The 20,000-nt window shown below is 43.2% G+C and overlaps 1 protein-coding gene across 3 annotated transcripts in view; it reads left to right on the forward strand.

The window, feature by feature from the left end:
* Positions 1-20,000, forward strand: part of shf (Src homology 2 domain containing F) — a gene marked incomplete at its 3' end in the record, with an annotated part of 127,943 nt that overhangs the window by 101,132 nt on the left and 6,811 nt on the right. Inside the window, exon 5 of one of the 3 annotated variants that reach the window (XM_079620283.1) lies at positions 9,162-9,305. The exons of the other annotated variants lie outside the window; for them this stretch is intronic. Within the exon in view, the coding sequence (XP_079476409.1) occupies positions 9,162-9,305 (144 nt within the window). The remainder of the gene's footprint in view (positions 1-9,161; positions 9,306-20,000) is intronic. 3 annotated transcript variants of the gene reach the window in all.

Consider the following 20,000-nt stretch of genomic DNA (forward strand, 5'->3'; position numbering starts at 1 on the left):
CTCGATATACGGCACGATATGGAGAGAAGATGAGAGTAACTTCCCTCTGAGGAGCAGTTATTGAGCTCGAAACACTAAGCGTGTAATGTAACACAACCGAGATCCACAGGACTTCATCCAGGAGCAACACCGGGAAAAACCGGATAAACGGCACAACAGGGGAGAAAAGATGAGAGCAACTTCCCTTTCATGTTGACTTTAAGAAGATGTCAGTGAGTGTGTGTCTCTCCAGCAGTGTGTAGAGATCTGCGCGCTCACACACACTCACACACTCACTGCACATTCATCATCTGATCCTCACAGATGGCGGCGCTGAATGCCACAGAAACTGCGGTGAGCTTTAAAAAAAGGTGCTTGACTTTTCTAATTGCGCCCGAGGCGTAGGCAACACACTGTACCGCATTTCCACCGCTATACACACCGTACAATTACCACACACCCCCAAGCTTTAAATATGCATACAGTTAGCCAGCAGCGTAGCCGAAGCCGACCGAGAGACTCTTTAGGAAGTCTTGAAGACTGAGGATGTTATTGAGTCCGTGTGTCGTCTCCACTGAGGCTTGATGATGAGTCTCAGACTCTTACACACTGTCTGACGTTATTAACGCTACACTCGTCACTCGCGCCGTCTAAACGCTCCAGTACATCGGCCCTGAGAGTTTCATATATCATACTGGATTTGTGTTATCGTGGAATCTGCTCGTCCTGCCTGAAGCGGATCGAGTCTGAATGTCTCTCTTCTGTCTCGATGCCTTAATTAGGTCTCGATGATGAAAGTGTGAAATGAAATCCATCCGTTGCAGTTTTACAGGAACGACCGACAGCGTCTCGGCTGGAGCGCCAGATAAACTTCTGCCCAGGGGGATTGTGGGAAATTGAGGCCGTTTTTTTTTTTTGCATTCAGTTCCCCCAATTTTGGTGGCAGTTCAAGGAAAGGACAGGGAATACACACACACTGTGTGTTACACACACACACACACACACACACACACACACACACACACACACACACACACACACACACACATCAACTCAGAGCTGTGGCAGACTGTGAGCTCAGCCAAAGTTCAAAGCTATCGCTGACTGTGTGTGTGTGTGTGTGTGTGTCTGTGTGTGTGTGTGTGTGTGTGTGTGAATATTAATCTGAGGCTGGTGCTTGTAATATTGCAACACTTGTCAATGTTTATTGTGCTTCGGTCCACGACTACTGCTGCTGTGTGTGTGTGTGTGTGTGTGTGTGTGTGTGTGTGTGTGTGTGTGTGTGTGCGTGCGTGTGTGTGTGTGCGTGTGTGTATGCATGTTCGTGTCAGTGTTAGTGTTATTATGTGTATTTCTGTGTGTGTGTTTGTGTTAGTGTGTGTATTTCAGTGTGTGTGTATGCGTGTGCGTGTCAGTGTTAGTGTGTGCATTTCAGTGTGTGTATTTCAGTGTGTGTGTGTGTGTGTGTGTGAATATTAATCTGAGGCTGGTGCTTGTAATATTGCAGCACTTTTATTAAATTGGCTATTATTTGGTGACAGCGGGTTGCTTGAGAAACTCAATCGCTGTAATTTGGTAAAATGAGCCGTGAGAGAGCGTGCAGAAGTGTGTCTATCAGAGGAGCAGTGTGTAATCGTGTTGTAATTGGTGTTGTTGCACATTTGCGATCATAAAAATCATTTCTTTCTGAGACTAACGGCCAACGGGATTGATGTCCTCGAGTCCTCACGATCCCGCCGCTCCTGCTCCACGTTTCTGAGGCGTTCACGTCTACAAAACTCAGATTCTTTCTGTCTCTAGAATAAATAAATAAAATAATACATATGAATTAAAAGGTTTTGATTAGGGCTGTTGATTTAACGTGTTTATTTAATTAAAGCCCCCTGTGGTCAAGACCTCACTCTATAGTCTCGACTCGAGTTTTGACACACAGTTCAAGCAAAACCCTGAAGCTCAGACAACACATCCGTTCTCCTGTTACCAACACAGTCGGTTAGCATGAGGGATTTTGCCAAGCTGTGAAACGCTCTAATCCTCACAATACGCTGCATTACCGCAGGGCCGAGCGCTATTCAGAAGACGCCAGCAATGCTTAACGCAAGACACTACAGCTCGTCCCCGAGTTCCCTTCAGCCGAGACACACAGCTCAGCTTATCCGGGAGTCAGCGGAAGTGTGCGGCCGCTGAGAACACACTTCTCCCGCGGGGACGCGAGTCCAAGCTTCCCTCTCCCAAAACAATTACACACTAATCTGCAGCAGCGAATGAGAATGAGCTCTTTAATCAGGCTTCTGGCAGGCCTTCACTTCACCCGCCGCGAGGACGTTATTATATTCTCTGTCAGAGAGACTGACCTCGCGTTCACTCGCCGGATCAGCAGAAACCTGCGGATAATGGCGGCTCTGTCAGCTGACATCATATCACGCCGCCGGAGAACAATGCTAATCGTTCTCAGAAGAGCGTTGTTCTGCTGGCTCGACGTCTTCGCCTTTTATCCTTTATGTGTCTTCAGTGTGTAAAGTGTTTGAGCATGAAAAATGTTTCAGAGTTTCTCCAGTGGGAGTTATTCTCTATATTAGGGATGCACCGGCCAATGCCGATAACCGATAATTCTTTGTGTTTGAAAGGCGATAACCGATATATTGGCAGATTTTTTATTTCTTTTTGAGAGCCTGATTAAAAAGCAAAAGTCTCATTATTAAAAGCCATGACCCAACCACACAATTATAGTGATGTTCTCATTATAATTTCATGTAGCCGATATGACAGATTTGAGCTGCACTGAACCCTATTTTCCTTTTTTCAATTGATTTCAATCATATTTCAAGCAAATCAAATGAGAATTTGTTCTCAATCGGCCTACCTGGTAAAATAAAGGTAAAAATAAATAAAAATAAATACCATCCTGATAAACAGTGCATCTGAAGAGTCTCAGCTGAAGGAAATAATACATTATTTATCGGCTTTTACATATCAACCCAAACATTTTACCGGGCCGATAACGATAAAATAAAAAATTAACGTATCGTCCGATACTGATGGCGAAAATATTGTTTATCCCTTATTTAAGTAATTCATATGCAGATTAAAGGGGCGGGGCCTGGTTGAGTTAGTTAGTAGTATGTTAAACTGGCGGTTATGGCAAGGGGCGGGACTTTTCCCAAACACACTCGAAGTGCTCGACCAATCACAACACACTGCTCCAGCCGACCAATCAGAGCACAGTGTGCTTTTCAGAAGGAGGGGCTTCATAGAGGCAGGAAGTAAACAGAAGTGTGTTTCCCGTACAGCGCCATAACTCGCTGCTTCACTATCATAGTACGATTCATCGTTGAATAAATCAACTAGCTGTAGTCACGACTGTTTCCCGAAACCGTATTGTCGCAAATTGGTCAATTAACCATGTTAGTTAATGATGTCACGAACTTGGTGGAGTAATAACTACTGTTAATGAATAATTTGAGATATGATTAATGTTAGATGTTTTGCTATAAATTACATTAATAGCTCGGGGGGGCGGTTCAGTGTAAAGAGGAGTGTGTTCCGGCGCAAGCGTTCCCTGGTGATATTCTGCAGTTCCAGAAAACAACTCCGCCGCTGACCAGGAGAAACCCAGTCTAAAGACAGCGCGCCGCGCGTTAGTCATATGCTATTTTAAGGGCGCGTACTTGGCCATTATGTAGCGTGTGAACAACACACACACTTTGATTCTCTAATATAAACAGACGCAGCAGTTTTCATTTGTGCAAATCATACATTATTACAAGGAAAAATATTAACACACGAGGGAAATCATTGTTGTGGCTAACGATGCTTTCGGGAAACCAGAGCGTTACTGACAGACTGGGAAGAGAGGAGCCGCAACAATGGAGAAAATGAGGAAAATAACCAACATTCAAGCAGGAAAACCTGTTCTAGTCGAGCCTGAAAACTACAGCAAGCATTATAGGTCCTCTTCAATGTTTTATTTCTCTCTCCTCGAGGTTGGTTAAATGATTCCCCTCTGGAGTCAAAGACAAGGGCGAGTTCATAACCGAGAGCTTGAGTGTGTTTATCGTCTCGTAAAGCCTGACAGGACGGTCAACACACTGCCAGCTTTATTCTGGATGCGCTGGCAGTTTCAGTCGTCCGCCTGTCAAGCGCCGAGAGCAGCCGATGCCAAATGAATCACAAGTGTGTTTGCTCTGAGCCAGTCTGTGTGTGTCGGGTGTTTGTTTGGGATTGTGTGTCTGTTTCTGTCAGCGCCCCGACAGGGACAAGATGCATGGAAAGCAAAATGAAGGGATTTGTTCCTTGTTTTATTAATAAAGAGACGCAGCTCGGGGCTTAAGTGACAGCGACGTCTCATTTCTTCCACAACAAACTCCCGGCGCGCATCGACTCACTGTGTCGTGTTTTTAATTAACTGGTGCAGCGAAGTTAATTTATGCACAGAACTGATCACTGTGAAGAGTCAAAATGCACAGAAACTGCACTAATAAACTCTGGCAAATGTTGCAAATTATTTCATAGACAGTTTGTGTCTCCTAAAGAAAGAAGTGATTCTGAACCGAAACGAGTCGTCAGTAATTCAGTCTCACTTCCTGCTGTAGGTTTGTAACTCATTAGCATAATGCCAGCCTGTGGTCCTGATTGGCTGAGCAGCGTCTCTTAGCTCCGCCCTCAAACACTGTGGTGTATCTGAGACTGGAAGAGTTCGGTTCGTGTTGTTCGTGTCGAGAAGACGCTGTTTTCTGCTGACAAAGCAAATCCACTTTGATGAGATCGATACGGTAAAACCCTCGCCATCGTCACTGTTCGTATCACTGTGATCAAGAGCTGAGATTCAGATATGATAATGAGCGTTTGCTTTCTGACCAATCACAGCAGAGCAGCTCTCAGAGAGGCGGGGCTTAGAGAGACTGAATCCTCGATGGAAGCGTTTCAGAGACTGAGAGAAAAGAGCTGAATATTATGAGAACATTTTAGTTTTTTGACCTTGAATGCATGTGAACCTGTTGTAGGAGACCTTAAAAACAATATTAAGATCCTTTAAAATAGCATAATAGGGGCACTTTAATAACTCGGTATGACATATGTAGCTCTATTCATGCACTCTCTGTTATGATATGGATCCGCTTCTCCTGTAAACGAGGGGGACGTTCCCGGGAATAGATTTGCTGTCACTGGATGGCTGCACTTGGGCAAGATTACGTCCAGGAAAGATGCATTAATAGAGAGAGAGAAAGAGGAAAGTGCATTTGCTTTACACCGTTTATTGTCTTTGAATAACACACTAGACAAGATGTGACACGTCTGTAATGAATGCAGCGTATGGAGGTGCTACTGTGTGTGTGTGTGTGTGTGTGTGTGTGTGTGTGTGTGTGTGTGTGTGTGAGAGAGAGAGAGAGAGAGAGAGAGAGAGAGATAGAAGCGGAGACCTGAACATACTGCATTGCTGTTTGTTTCCTTTCCTGTTTCCGTTTCCAAGTCTGTTTTCCCTGCTGACCTGATCCTGCTTCTTTTTTCCTCTTTTCTCCTCTTTTCTCCTCTTTTCTCCTCTTTTCTCCTCTGTTCTCCTCTCCTCTTTTCTCCTCTGTTCTCCTCTGTTCTCCTCTGTTCTCCTCTTTTCTCCTCTTTTCTCCTCTTTTCTCCTCTTTTCTCCTCTTTTCTCCTCTGTTCTCCTCTCCTCTTTTCTCCTCTGTTCTCCTCTGTTCTCCTCTGTTCTCCTCTGTTCTCCTCTTTTGTCCTCTTTTCTCCTCTGTTCTCCTCTTTTCTCCTCTGTTCTCCTCTGTTATCCTCTGTTCTCCTCTTTCCTCCTCTGTTCTCCTCTGTTCTCCTCTTTTCTCCTCTGTTCTCCTCTTTTCTCCTCTGTTCTCCTCTTTTTTCCTCTGTTCTCCTCTTTTCTCCTCTTTTCTCCTCTTTTCTCCTCTGTTCTCCTCTGTTCTCCTCTTTTCTCCTCTTTTCTCCTCTGTTCTCCTCTCCTCTTTTCTCCTCTTTTCTCCTCTTTTCTCCTCTGTTCTCCTATCCTCTTTTCTCCTCTTTTCTCCTCTTTTCTCCTCTGTTCTCCTCTTTTCTCCTCTTTTCTCCTCTGTTCTCCTCTGTTCTCCTCTTTTCTCCTCTTTTCTCCTCTTTTCTCCTCTCCTCTTTTCTCCTCTTTTCTCCTCTTTTCTCCTCTTTTCTCCTCTGTTCTCCTCTGTTCTCCTCTGTTCTCCTCTTTTCTCATCTGTTCTCCTCTGTTCTCCTCTGTTCTCCTCTTTTCTCCTCTGTTCTCCTATCCTCTGTTCTCCTCTGTTCTCCTCTGTTCTCCTCTTTTCTCCTCTGTTCTCCTCTGTTCTCCTCTGTTCTCCTCTGTTCTCCTCTTTTCTCATCTGTTCTCCTCTGTTCTCCTCTTTTCTCCTCTGTTCTCCTCTTTTCTCCTCTGTTCTCCTCTGTTCTCCTCTGTTCTCCTCTTTTCTCCTCTGTTCTCCTCTTTTCTCATCTGTTCTCCTCTGTTCTCATCTGTTCTCCTCTTTTCTCTGTTCTCCTCTTTTCTCCTCTGTTCTCCTCTGTTCTCCTCTTTTCTCCTCTTTTCTCATCTGTTCTCCTCTTTTCTCCTCTTTTCTCCTCTGTTCTCCTCTGTTCTCCTCTTTCCTCCTCTGTTATCCTCTGTTATCCTCTTTTCTCCTCTTTTCTCTTCTTTTCTCCTCTGTTCTCCTCTGTTCTCCTCTTTTCTCCTCTGTTCTCCTCTTTTCTCCTCTGTTCTCCTCTGTTCTCCTCTGTTCTCCTCTTTTCTCCTCTGTTCTCCTCTGTTCTCCTCTGTTCTCCTCTGTTCTCCTCTTTTCTCCTCTGTTCTCCTCTGTTCTCCTCTTTTCTCCTCTTTTCTCATCTGTTCTCCTCTTTTCTCCTCTTTTCTCCTCTTTTCTCCTCTGTTCTCCTCTTTTCTCCTCTTTTCTCCTCTTTTCTCATCTGTTCTCCTCTTTTCTCCTCTTTTCTCCTCTTTTCTCCTCTGTTCTCCTCTTTTCTCCTCTTTTCTCCTCTTTTCTCCTCTGTTCTCCTCTGTTCTCCTCTTTTCTCCTCTTTTCTCATCTGTTCTCCTCTTTTCTCCTCTGTTCTCCTCTTTTCTCCTCTTTTCTCCTCTTTTCTCCTCTGTTCTCCTCTGTTCTCCTCTGTTCTCCTCTTTCCTCCTCTGTTATCCTCTGTTATCCTCTTTTCTCCTCTTTTCTCTTCTTTTCTCCTCTGTTCTCCTCTTTTCTCCTCTGTTCTCCTCTTTTCTCCTCTTTCCTCCTCTGTTCTCCTCTGTTCTCCTCTGTTCTCCTCTTTTCTCATCTGTTCTCCTCTGTTCTCCTCTTTTCTCCTCTGTTCTCCTCTTTTCTCCTCTTTTCTCCTCTGTTCTCCTCTGTTCTCCTCTGTTCTCCTCTTTTCTCCTCTTTTCTCCTCTCCTCTTTTCTCCTCTTTTCTCCTCTTTTCTCCTCTGTTCTCCTATCCTCTTTTCTCCTCTGTTCTCCTATCCTCTTTTCTCCTCTTTTCTCCTCTTTTCTCCTCTGTTCTCCTCTTTTCTCCTCTTTTCTCCTCTGTTCTCCTCTGTTCTCCTCTTTTCTCCTCTTTTCTCCTCTGTTCTCCTCTCCTCTTTTCTCCTCTTTTCTCCTCTTTTCTCCTCTTTTCTCCTCTTTTCTCCTCTGTTCTCCTCTGTTCTCCTCTGTTCTCCTCTTTTCTCATCTGTTCTCCTCTGTTCTCCTCTTTTCTCCTCTGTTCTCCTATCCTCTGTTCTCCTCTGTTCTCCTCTGTTCTCCTCTTTTCTCCTCTGTTCTCCTCTGTTCTCCTCTTTTCTCATCTGTTCTCCTCTTTTCTCCTCTGTTCTCCTCTTTTCTCCTCTGTTCTCCTCTGTTCTCCTCTGTTCTCCTCTGTTCTCCTCTTTTCTCCTCTGTTCTCCTCTGTTCTCCTCTGTTCTCCTCTGTTCTCCTCTTTTCTCTGTTCTCCTCTGTTCTCCTCTGTTCTCCTCTTTTCTCCTCTTTTCTCCTCTTTTCTCCTCTGTTCTCCTCTGTTCTCCTCTGTTCTCCTCTTTCCTCCTCTGTTATCCTCTGTTATCCTCTTTTCTCCTCTTTTCTCTTCTTTTCTCCTCTGTTCTCCTCTTTTCTCCTCTGTTCTCCTCTTTTCTCCTCTGTTCTCCTCTGTTCTCCTCTGTTCTCCTCTTTTCTCCTCTGTTCTCCTCTTTTCTCCTCTTTTCTCATCTGTTCTCCTCTTTTCTCCTCTTTTCTCCTCTTTTCTCCTCTGTTCTCCTCTGTTCTCCTCTGTTCTCCTCTTTCCTCCTCTGTTCTCCTCTGTTATCCTCTTTTCTCCTCTTTTCTCTTCTTTTCTCCTCTGTTCTCCTCTGTTCTCCTCTTTTCTCCTCTGTTCTCCTCTTTTCTCCTCTTTTCTCCTCTGTTCTCCTCTGTTCTCCTCTTTCCTCCTCTTTTCTCCTCTTTTCTCCTCTCCTCTTTTCTCCTCTTTTCTCCTCTGTTCTCCTCTGTTCTCCTCTGTTCTCATATGTTCTCCTCTTTTCTCCTCTGTTATCCTCTGTTTTCCTCTGTTCTCCTCTTTTCTCCTCTGTTCTCCTCTGTTATCCTCTGTTATCCTCTGTTCTCCTCTGTTATCCTCTGTTCTCCTCTTTTCTCCTCTGTTCTCATCTGTTCTCCTCTGCTCTCCTCTTTTCTCATCTGTTCTCCTCTTTCCTCCTCTTTTCTCCTCTTTTCTCCTCTCCTCTTTTCTCCTCTGTTCTCCTCTGTTCTCCTCTTTCCTCCTCTTTTCTCCTCTTTTCTCCTCTCCTCTTTTCTCCTCTCCTCTTTTCTCCTCTGTTATCCTCTGTTCTCCTCTGTTCTCCTCTTTTCTCCTCTGTTCTCCTCTGTTCTCCTCTGTTCTCCTCTTTTCTCCTCTGTTCTCCTCTGTTATCCTCTGTTCTCCTCTGTTCTCCTCTGTTCTCCTCTTTTCTCCTCTGTTCTCCTCTGCTCTCCTCTTTTCTCCTCTGTTCTCCTCTGTTCTCCTCTGTTCTCCTCTTTTCTCCTCTGTTCTCCTCTGTTCTCCTCTTTTCTCCTCTGTTCTCCTCTTTTCTCCTCTGTTATCCTCTGTTATCCTCTGTTCTCCTCTGTTCTCCTCTGTTCTCCTCTTTTCTCCTCTGTTCTCCTCTTTTCTCCTCTGTTCTCCTCTGTTCTCCTCTTTTCTCCTCTTTTCTCCTCTGTTCTCTGCAGTGGAGATTAAGGTGATAAAGGACCTGCCGTGGCCTCCTCCGGTCGGGCAGCTCAACACCAGTCCTCCTGTAATGGAGATGGTGGAGTCTCCGTCCTCTCCGGGTCTCAGAGACACAGCAAACGCCTGTGACCAGCACACGAATGGTGGGTCCGACCCTCGACCTCTGACCCGCTCATTATCACTGTCCTTCACGAGACACACATTCAGAAAAGATCTTAATGTCTCAATCTTTGTGTCTCACATGCGAATGTGACTTTATTTCTCATAATTGCTCGTTTATTTCACTGAAATTTGACTTTATATCTCACAATTTCACTTTAAATTGACTTTCAAGTGACTTTATTTTACTACCATGCATTTGTATCTCATTTAAAACTTCCACAAAATGTTTTGTTATTATTCCGAGCCAGAAATGGACTGCCAAATAAACCTGATTATTTTATTAGATTAAAATTACTATTACTTAAATAATACTTAAAGTCCACCTGTAGTCAATACTGTAATTTTAACCCTTAAAGCTCATCTTTGATCACCAAAATGACGACATATTTAAACGCTTTTTGATTTTTTTTTTAATTTATGCCTTAAAATAGCTTGAATATAACTCTACATCGTATACGTGGATTTATGAATATCTAAATAAGCCCCGCCTCCACTCACTCACTCAGCTCAGAGATCCACTGGTTGACGATCACACGTTGATCTGATTGGTTACAAGGTAGTTTGTGACGTCAGAAGCACCAGCGATTTCAAACCGTGTTTTTGAGACTCTTTGGTTTACTGCTGTTTTAAGGAGAAAATCCACAAATTCACATAAACATCAAGCGTTGCGTCGGTTCTAGCACATTTCAGGCTTGCATCAGCTGATCCTCTACCTATAGGAATATGACACTATCACTGTATACATATATAATCTCTTCAGTATTATCAGCAGCTTTCGCGTTTCTCAGGATCTCATTACCCTCCTCCCTCCCCAGCTCCTCCTGTCTCCAGTCAGGATTTGGCATTCTGATTCCACTTGAATCAGAATAAATTCTCGAATTATGTTGTACTTTAAAATCTTGAATTAATGATATGTGCAATACATTCATGTTGGTTCTGGTGTGTTCACCCTAAGGGGGGTTATTGCTGCTCTTATCCATGCTAGACTGCATTGATGCGCAGGGAGTTCTCGCCCAGAACAGAACCACACCGCCAATCCAAACTGTATGCTAATTATCTATCGGATTTGACAATAGGGGTCCCAACAGAAATATAAACAACATTAAAAACTTGATTTTCAACAAAGGGGGACTTTAATGTGTTTATTAATCACATGATTCTCATGATCATGGAAAAATAAGGAAATATTTTGAAATGTTGATTTCTAGGACTGAAGAACTCCTAATTTTCTGGGTTACTTTTGCTCCAAAAAGTGTAAACATGCTTTTATAAATGCAGTCCAGTACTCAATGGGAAAGTCATAAAATGTGATTTATATCTACAGTGGGGAGAACAAGTATTTGATACACTGCCGATTTTGCAGGTTTTTCCACTTACAAAGCATGTAGAGGTCTGTAATTTTGATCATAGGTACTCTTCAACTGTGAGAGACGGAATCTAAAACAAAAATCCAGAAAATCACATTGTATGATTTTTAAATAATCAATTTGCCTTTTTTGCATGACATAAGTATTTGATCACCTACCAACCAGTAAGAATCCGGCTCTCACAGACCTGTTAGTTTTTCTAAAAGACACCTGTCCACACACTCAATCCAACAGACACCTGTCCACACACTCAATCCAACAGACACCTGTCCACACACTCAATCAAACAGACACCTGTCCACACACTCGATCCAACAGACACCTGTCCACACACTCAATCAAACAGACACCTGTCCACACACTCAATCAAACAGACACCTGTCCACACACTCGATCAAACAGACACCTGTCCACACACTCGATCAAACAGACACCTGTCCACACACTCGATCAAACAGACACCTGTCCACACACTCGATCAAACAGACACCTGTCCACACACTCAATCAAACAGACACCTGTCCACACACTCGATCAAACAGACACCTGTCCACGCACTCGATCAAACAGACACCTGTCCACACACTCAATCAAACAGACACCTGTCCACACACTCAATCAAACAGACACCTGTCCACACACTCAATCAAACAGACACCTGTCCACACACTCGATCAAACAGACACCTGTCCACACACTCAATCAAACAGACACCTGTCCACACACTCAATCAAACAGACACCTGTCCACACACTCGATCAAACAGACTCCTGTCCACACACTCAATCAAACAGACACCTGTCCACACACTCAATCAAACAGACACCTTTCCACACACTCAATCAAACAAACAGACACCTGTCCACACACTCAATCAAACAAACAGACACCTGTCCACACACTCAATCAAACAGACACCTGTCCACACACTCAATCAAACAGACACATGTCCACACACTCAATCCAACAGACACCTGTCCACACACTCAATCAAACAGACTCCTGTCCACACACTCGATCAAACAGACACCCGTCCACACACTCGATCAAACAGACACCCGTCCACACACTCGATCAAACAGACACCTGTCCACACACTCAATCAAACAAACAGACACCTGTCCACACACTCAATCAAACAGACACCTGTCCACACACTCAATCAAACAGACACATGTCCACACACTCAATCAAACAGACACCTGTCCACACACTCGATCAAACAGACACCTGTCCACACACTCGATCAAACAGACACCTGTCCACACACTCGATCAAACAGACACCTGTCCACACACTCAATCAAACAGACACCTGTCCACACACTCAATCAAACAGACACATGTCCACACACTCAATCAAACAGACACCTGTCCACACACTCAATCAAACAGACACCTGTCCACACACTCGATCAAACAGACACCTGTCCACACACTCAATCAAACAGACACCTGTCCACACACTCGATCAAACAGACACCTGTCCACACACTCAATCAAACAGACTCCTGTCCACACACTCAATCAAACAGACACCTGTCCACACACTCAATCAAACAGACACCTGTCCACACACTCACTCAAACAGACACCTGTCCACACACTCGATCAAACAGACACCCGTCCACACACTCAATCAAACAGACACCTGTCCACACACTCGATCAAACAGACTCCTGTCCACACACTCAATCAAACAGACACCTGTCCACACACTCAATCAAACAGACACCTGTCCACACACTCGATCAAACAGACTCCTGTCCACACACTCGATCAAACAGACTCCTGTCCACACACTCAATCAAACAGACACCTGTCCACACACTCGATCAAACAGACACCTGTCCACACACTCGATCAAACAGACACCTGTCCACACACTCGATCAAACAGACACCTGTCCACACACTCGATCAAACAGACACCTGTCCACACACTCGATCAAACAGACTCCAACCTCTCCACAGTGGCCAAGACCAGAGAGCTGTGTGAGGACATCAGGGATAAACTGTAGACCTGCACAAGGCTGGATGGGCTACAGGACAATAGGCATCAGCTTGGTGAGAAGGCAACAACTGTTGGCGCAATTATAAAAAAATGGAAGAAGCTCAAGATGAGGTCAATCTCCCTCGGTCTGGGGCAGCATGCAAGATCTCACCTCGTGGGGCATCAGTGATCATGAGGAAGGTGAGGGGTCAGCCCAGAACTACACGGCAGGACCTGGTCAATGACCTGAAGAGAGCTGGGACCACAGTCTCACAGAAAACCATTAGTAACACACTACGCCGTCATGGATTAAAGTTCTGCAGCGCACGCTAGGTACCCCTGCTCAAGCCAGCGCATGTCCAGGCCCGTCTGAAGTCTGCCAATGACCATCTTGATGATCCAGAGGAGGAATGGGAGAAGGTCATGTGGTCTGATGAGAGACAAATAGAGCTTTTTGGTCTAAACTCCACTCGCCGTGTTTGGAGGAGGAAGAAGGATGAGTACAACCCCAAGAACACCATCCCAACCGTGAAGCATGGAGGTGGACATCATTCTCTGGGGATGCTCTTCTGCACAGGGGACCGGACGACTGCGCCGTACTGAGGGGCGGATGGATGGGGCCGTGTATCGCCAGATCTTCGCCAACAACCTCCTTCCCTCAGTAAGAGCACTGAAGATGGGTCGTGGCTGGGTCTCCCAGCAGGACAACGACCCGAAACACACAGCCAGGGCAACTGAGGAGCGGCTCCGTAAGAAGCATCTCGAGATCCTGGAGTGGCCTAGCCAGTCTGCAGACCTGAACCCAATAGAAGATCTTTGGAGGAGCTGAGAGTCCGTATTGCCCAGCGACAGACCCGAAACCTGGAGGATCTGGAGAAGGTGTGTGTGGAGGATCTGGAGAAGGTGTGTATGGAGGAGTGGGCCACAATCCCCAGTGTGTGCAAACCTGGTCCAGAACTGCAGGAAACTATGATCTCTGTAACTGCAAACAAAGGTTTCTGAAGTTCTGCTTTTCTGATGTATCAAATACTTATGTCATGCATTAAAATGCAAATTAATTACTTAAAAATCATACAATGTGATTTACTGGATTTTTGTTTTAGATTCAGTCACTCACAGTTGAAGAGTACATGATAAAATCGGCAGTGTATCAAATACTTGTTCTCCCCACTGTAGATATGAGCCAGACTGCCAAATAATCCTGTTTATTTTAGTTGATTAAATTTGAAAATATATGTATTTGCATTATTTATATTTTTATTATTATTATTATTATTGAGTAGTCACTCAGTTACTTTATATCCAACTTTTTATTAAATTACAATGAATAATCTGAACAGGTTTTCTCTCTGGATGATCATTACTGTATTGTGGCGTTCCTGCAAACATCGGAAGAGCTTCTCAACACATGAAGCGCATGAAGCACATATGCTCAGATAAAGCTAAAGAACTCAGAGTCGAGCTTCTTTCTGCCAAAACCGTCCAAATTAAGCATTTACTTCCACTGAAGCAGAAAATCACAGTGTGTGTGTGTGTGTGTGTGTGTGTGTGTGTGTGTGTGTGTGTGTGTGTGTGTGTGTGTGTGTGTGTGTGTGTGTGTGTGTGTGTGTGTGTGTGTGTGTGTGTGTGTGTGTGTGTGTGTGTGTGTGTGTGTGTGACCGATGGCTCGAGTCCAGCTTTCCTGAAAACACTTCACTGGCTTTTATAGATCCGGATCTGACACTCGAAAACAGCCACTTCTGAGACGTTTAGTGTTTCTCTTCACAGTTTACCACCTCTGTGTGTGTGTGTGTGTGTGTGTGTGTGTGTGTGTAACCCAATCTCCACGTTCCCATTTCATCCGTTCGACAGGGACGTGTGGAGAAGCGATTGTTCCCTGGAGATTACAGATGTTCAGATCCTCAGGAATACGGATCAAACTATCAGATGACTAGAATTTATGTTTCCATTTTAGACTTCTGGCTCACTTGATCTGTGTGTGTGTGTGTGTGTGTGTGTGTGTGTGTGTGTGTGTGTGTGTGTGTAGGTGTGTGCGTGTGTGTGTATGTGGGTGCCACAATAAAACCAAAAAAATGCTTAAAAGTGGTATTGCGTGTCACTCATGAACTCGCTCCAAATCCAGATTTATGTGAGACGGGATGGTTTTCTGGCACGTGTGTGTGTGTGTGTGTGTGTGTGTGCGTGAGTGTGTGATAGTGTGTGTGGATTTAAGCACGTCGGGCGGCTGTAAGGTAGCATGGATTGATCCGGGTTTTCCTCCAGAGATTAACCGTAAGATGATCCGTCACAGTTCCTCACAGGAATAAACCGGTTAAAGGCCCGTTTCAGGAACTCAATCGGGAACGCTGATTTCTGGATGTGCCGAAGCTCAAATTCACATCCAGAAACTATTAAAGTTTATCAAAACTGCTTTAAAGAGGAACGAAGACTCTTTTATTGTCAAATCTAAACATGGGCAGTCAAACCAAGCATTACTCAGACAGCAGATATAATGTGTGATGTGTGTCCGCTAGTGTGTGCAGGACTCTATAGTTCACTTCTGTGAGTGAGGAGAGCAGAACACAGTAAACTGGACATATTATACCCACAACTCTTCATACAGTGACCAGTCTCTGGTCCAGCACATCTCCACCAGTGACATTTATATAGATCTGTGAGCAGAACTGATCCGGACACTGTGAGCTGGTCATGTTCTGCTGAAGTGTGTGTCTGTGACTGCTAATGCTCTTTTCACACACACACTGAACACACTGAAGATGGACAAAACCTGTCAAATATCAACTGAGTTCTGCTCATATTTTATTATCGTATTCTAAACTATAGTGAATAAACTGATGATGTGAGAGATGTTGAAGAGTCTGAGAGTAAATGCTGGTTTATTTCTAAATGTCTTTAAAAGCACAACTTGACCTCACTGATCAACTAGCCATTACTAGCCGACGCTTGTTGTTCTGAACTATAGCGTTTGACAAGCTGTCTCATTAATCTGACGAGATTTTCATTTCCGCGTGCTACTCGACGGGCCAGAAATCACATTTGCATATAAATATCGGCAAACTCTTTTGTTTCCACGAAGAAAAGCGAAAGCCTTTTGTTTTCGGCTCTGAATTAATTGTTCCCGCTTTCCGGTGCTTTCTTTCAGGCTTGTGTCTCTGTAGAATATGGAATAATATAATTTAATATCTCTAGATTTCATTATGCGAGCGTGGCTGAGAGGAACAAGCCCATGAGGCGAACGCATCGCATGCGCTGGACACAAGAGTCTGTCGTGTCCTGACGTCCAGCTGATATCATGCATTATTATTATTATTATTATTATTATATCACACACATGCGTTATTGTTTCGACTCGTTGCATGAGGGAATATATAATATGAAGGATGTCTTTATCACGTGGTGACGTCCGTATGCGTTCAGAATATGAATGTCTAGTTAATTATGACGGAAGAACTTCATCACGTCCCGCTGAGCTCTGCACTCGCCTGAGGGAACTTCCATTAGTCAATTAAACGAGAATTAATTAGCAGCTTTAATTAGCGAATGCGTTCAGAAGAAGCCGTCATTGTGTGTTCAGTGAATGGAGGCGTTTAGTGTATGTGTGTGTGTGTGTGTGTGTGTGTGTGTGTGTGTGTGTGTGTGTGTGTGTGTGTGTGTGTGCTTTCAGGACAACACAGCGTGTTTAATGTTTTTATTCATCAGAACCTTCTCAAAATTATGTTTTAGGAAACAGGAAGTGATGTCATAAGCTGGAACAGGAAATGCTCCAAACCACCTGTAAACTTGAGCCGCACAAACGACTACAAATGAGTTTATTATTATTATAATTAGTAAAAATGTATTATTATTATAAATGTATATTTCATATAAAAATAATTAAAATAATTTGTATTTGTTATTAATTGTTATCAATAATGTAGCTGTAGATGTTCTTTAATACTACTAGCTACTTCTAATAATAAAAATTGGCGTATACATATGTTTATTAATAATAATAATAGTAATAATAAATATACCGGTAGTTGTTGATGTTCATACTAAGATTCATAATAATAATAATTATTATTTTTTAAATAATACTTAATGTGTTTATGGGATCTCATGGTCATGGAAAGCCTGTAAACATCAGGGAATTTTGAACGGTCATGTCTTTGTGTTCGTTCTAAAATATTAAATATAATTCAAACAATTGAAGAAGTAAAGTACAAGTCATGGACAGTGATTGGTCTAGAGATGTGGAAACCCGGTTTATATATATAACGAGAGTCGCAGTCCTTCAAGATGTTGTGGTTTATCTCACATGGTTTTGATTTGGATCATCACTGTTATGACAGATCTTACAGAAACATGATGATTGACAGGTCGCATCATTCCTCCAGCCGCTGATCCTCATTCCCGATCACAGTTTCCTCATCCCTGTCTCCGCTCCTCTCTCCCGCCGTCGAGCTCTTGATCAGGTGAAGGCATTACTCGTGTCACGTTACGCTTCTGCAGTCCTTCAGGCTCACGCTGGAGACTCCGGTGAGAGAGACACACTGTGTGTAATATCTGTGACCCGGAGTCTGGAGCCGCACGGTATATCTGTGGCGATAGCAACTATACACTGTATGGGTCACAATTATCAATCTTTCTTTTAAGCCAAAAATCATGAGGATATTAAGATCATGTTCCATGAAGATATTTAGTAAATGTCCTACCGTAAATATATAAAACATGTATTTGTGTGAGTGAATGCAGCACAATCGTGAACATAAATGCACAACTTTAAAGGAGATTTTCTCAATGTTTACATTTTTTTGCTCCTCAGATTCCAGATTTTCAATAGTTGTGTCTCAACATCAATGGAAAGCTGATTTATTCAACTTTCAGATCATGTATACATCTCAATTTCAGAAAATTGACCCATGTGACTGGTTTATTTGGTCCCGGGTCACATTTTATGTTAATAAATCGGCTTTAGACCTTCTATACTGTTCCTCTCTATAAGGATGCGATGAGTCTGTTTGTCCATATATAATAATACACACTCGGTGGTTTTATAGCTGTATTTCTGGTCTTATTGAACCCTTCACTGCAACACACCACAATACAAGTTTAAATTAAGTGTTCAAATTTAATTTGATTACATATTAAAATGTTAATTACTTTTATTAGGTTTAAGTTTATCACATTTATTTGATTACCACCATTTTGACAATGAAGTTGTATTAAATCATAAAACACTTATAATCAAAGAATTCATATAGTGCCCTTTTATTGTTAGTTTTGCCAAATTTGTTAAATTATTTACATTTTAATTTTTATTTTTAATATTTGCAGAATTTTCAGAACTGATTTAATAGAGGCACATACATAATTTAAAAAATACCTTAAGTATTTTATTTTATTTTTATACTGTTTACTAACTAATAGCTTTGTTTTGTTAGACTGTAAGTAGGCCCTTGCATTGCTGTTCATTTGCATAGTCAAATTCCTCTCAACTTTGCATGACTGGACACGCCCCCTGTGTGTGTGTGTGTGTGTGTCTCTGTCTGTTTGTGTCTCTGTCTGTGTGTGTGTGTCTCTGTCTGTGTGCGTGTGTGTGTGTGTGTGTGTGTGTGTGTGTGTGTGTGTGTGTGTACGTGTGCGTGTGTCTCTGGGCCCTATCTTGCACCCAGCGCAATTGACTTTGAACACCGCCGCATGTATCATTCCTATTTTGCACCCACGCACAGCGGACTCTTCCCTCCACAGACGCACGTCGGTAAATTAGGAAATGAACTTGCGCTCGCGGGGGCGGTTCAGTGAAAAGAGGAGTGTGTTCCGGCGCAAAACTTCCATGGTGCTATTTTCCAGTTTTAGAAAGCAATTGCGCCACTGACCAGGAAAAAAACAGTCTAAAGACAGTGGCGCGTTAGTGATATGGTATTTTAAGGGCGCGTGGTTGGCCATAATGTTAACGCGCATCCACTTTGATTCTCTAATATAAAAAGATGCAGCAGTTTTCATTTTTGCAAATCATACATTATTACAAGGAAAAATATTAACACACGAGGGAAATCATTGTTGTGTCCGTGAAGATGTGAAAAAGATCTATCTAGATAAAAAAAAAAAAAAAATTACATTTACTACCCAAATTATCCGCCGTTATAATAGCGATCCGCCGTTATAATAGCAATCCGCCGTTATAATAGCGATCCGCCGTTATAATAGCAATCCGCCGTTATAATAGCAATCCGCCGTTATAATAGCGATCCACCGTTATAATAGCAATCCGCCGTTATAATAGCGATCCGCCGTTATAATAGCAATCCACCGTTATAATAGCGATCCGCCGTTATAATAGCGATCCGCCGTTATAATAGCAATCCGCCGTTATAATAGCAATCCGCCGTTATAATAGCGATCCGCCGTTATAATAGCAATCCGCCGTTATAATAGCAATCCGCCGTTATAATAGCAATCCGCCGTTATAATAGCGATCCACCGTTATAATAGCGATCCGCCGTTATAATAGCGATCCGCCGTTATAATAGCAATCCGCCGTTATAATAGCAATCCGCCGTTATAATAGCAATCCACCGTTATAATAGCGATCCGCCGTTATAATAGCAATCCACCGTTATAATAGCAATCCGCCGTTATAATAGCAATCCGCCGTTATAATAGCAATCCGCCGTTATAATAGCAATCCACCGTTATAATAGCGATCCGCCGTTATAATAGCAATCCACCGTTATAATAGCGATCCGCCGTTATAATAGCAATCCACCGTTATAATAGCGATCCGCCGTTATAATAGCGATCCGCCGTTATAATAGCGATCCGCCGTTATAATAGCGATCCGCCGTTATAATAGCGATCCGCCGTTATAATAGCAATCCGCCGTTATAATAGCGATCCGCCGTTATAATAGCAATCCACCGTTATAATAGCGATCCGCCGTTATAATAGCAATCCGCCGTTATAATAGCAATCCACCGTTATAATAGCAATCCGCCGTTATAATAGCAATCCACCGTTATAATAGCAATCCACCGTTATAATAGCGATCCGCCGTTATAATAGCGATCCGCCGTTATAATAGCGATCCGCCGTTATAATAGCAATCCGCCGTTATAATAGCGATCCGCCGTTATAATAGCAATCCACCGTTATAATAGCGATCCGCCGTTATAATAGCGATCCGGCGTTATAATAGCAATCCGCCGTTATAATAGCAATCCGCCGTTATAATAGCGATCCGCCGTTATAATAGCAATCCACCGTTATAATAGCAATCCGCAGTTATAATAGCAATCCGCCGTTATAATAGCGATCCGCCGTTATAATAGCGATCCGC

The sequence above is a fragment of the Phoxinus phoxinus genome, assembly GCF_949152265.1.
Source record: "Phoxinus phoxinus genome assembly, chromosome: 8".
In the NCBI taxonomy this organism is placed as follows: domain Eukaryota; kingdom Metazoa; phylum Chordata; class Actinopteri; order Cypriniformes; family Leuciscidae; genus Phoxinus; species Phoxinus phoxinus.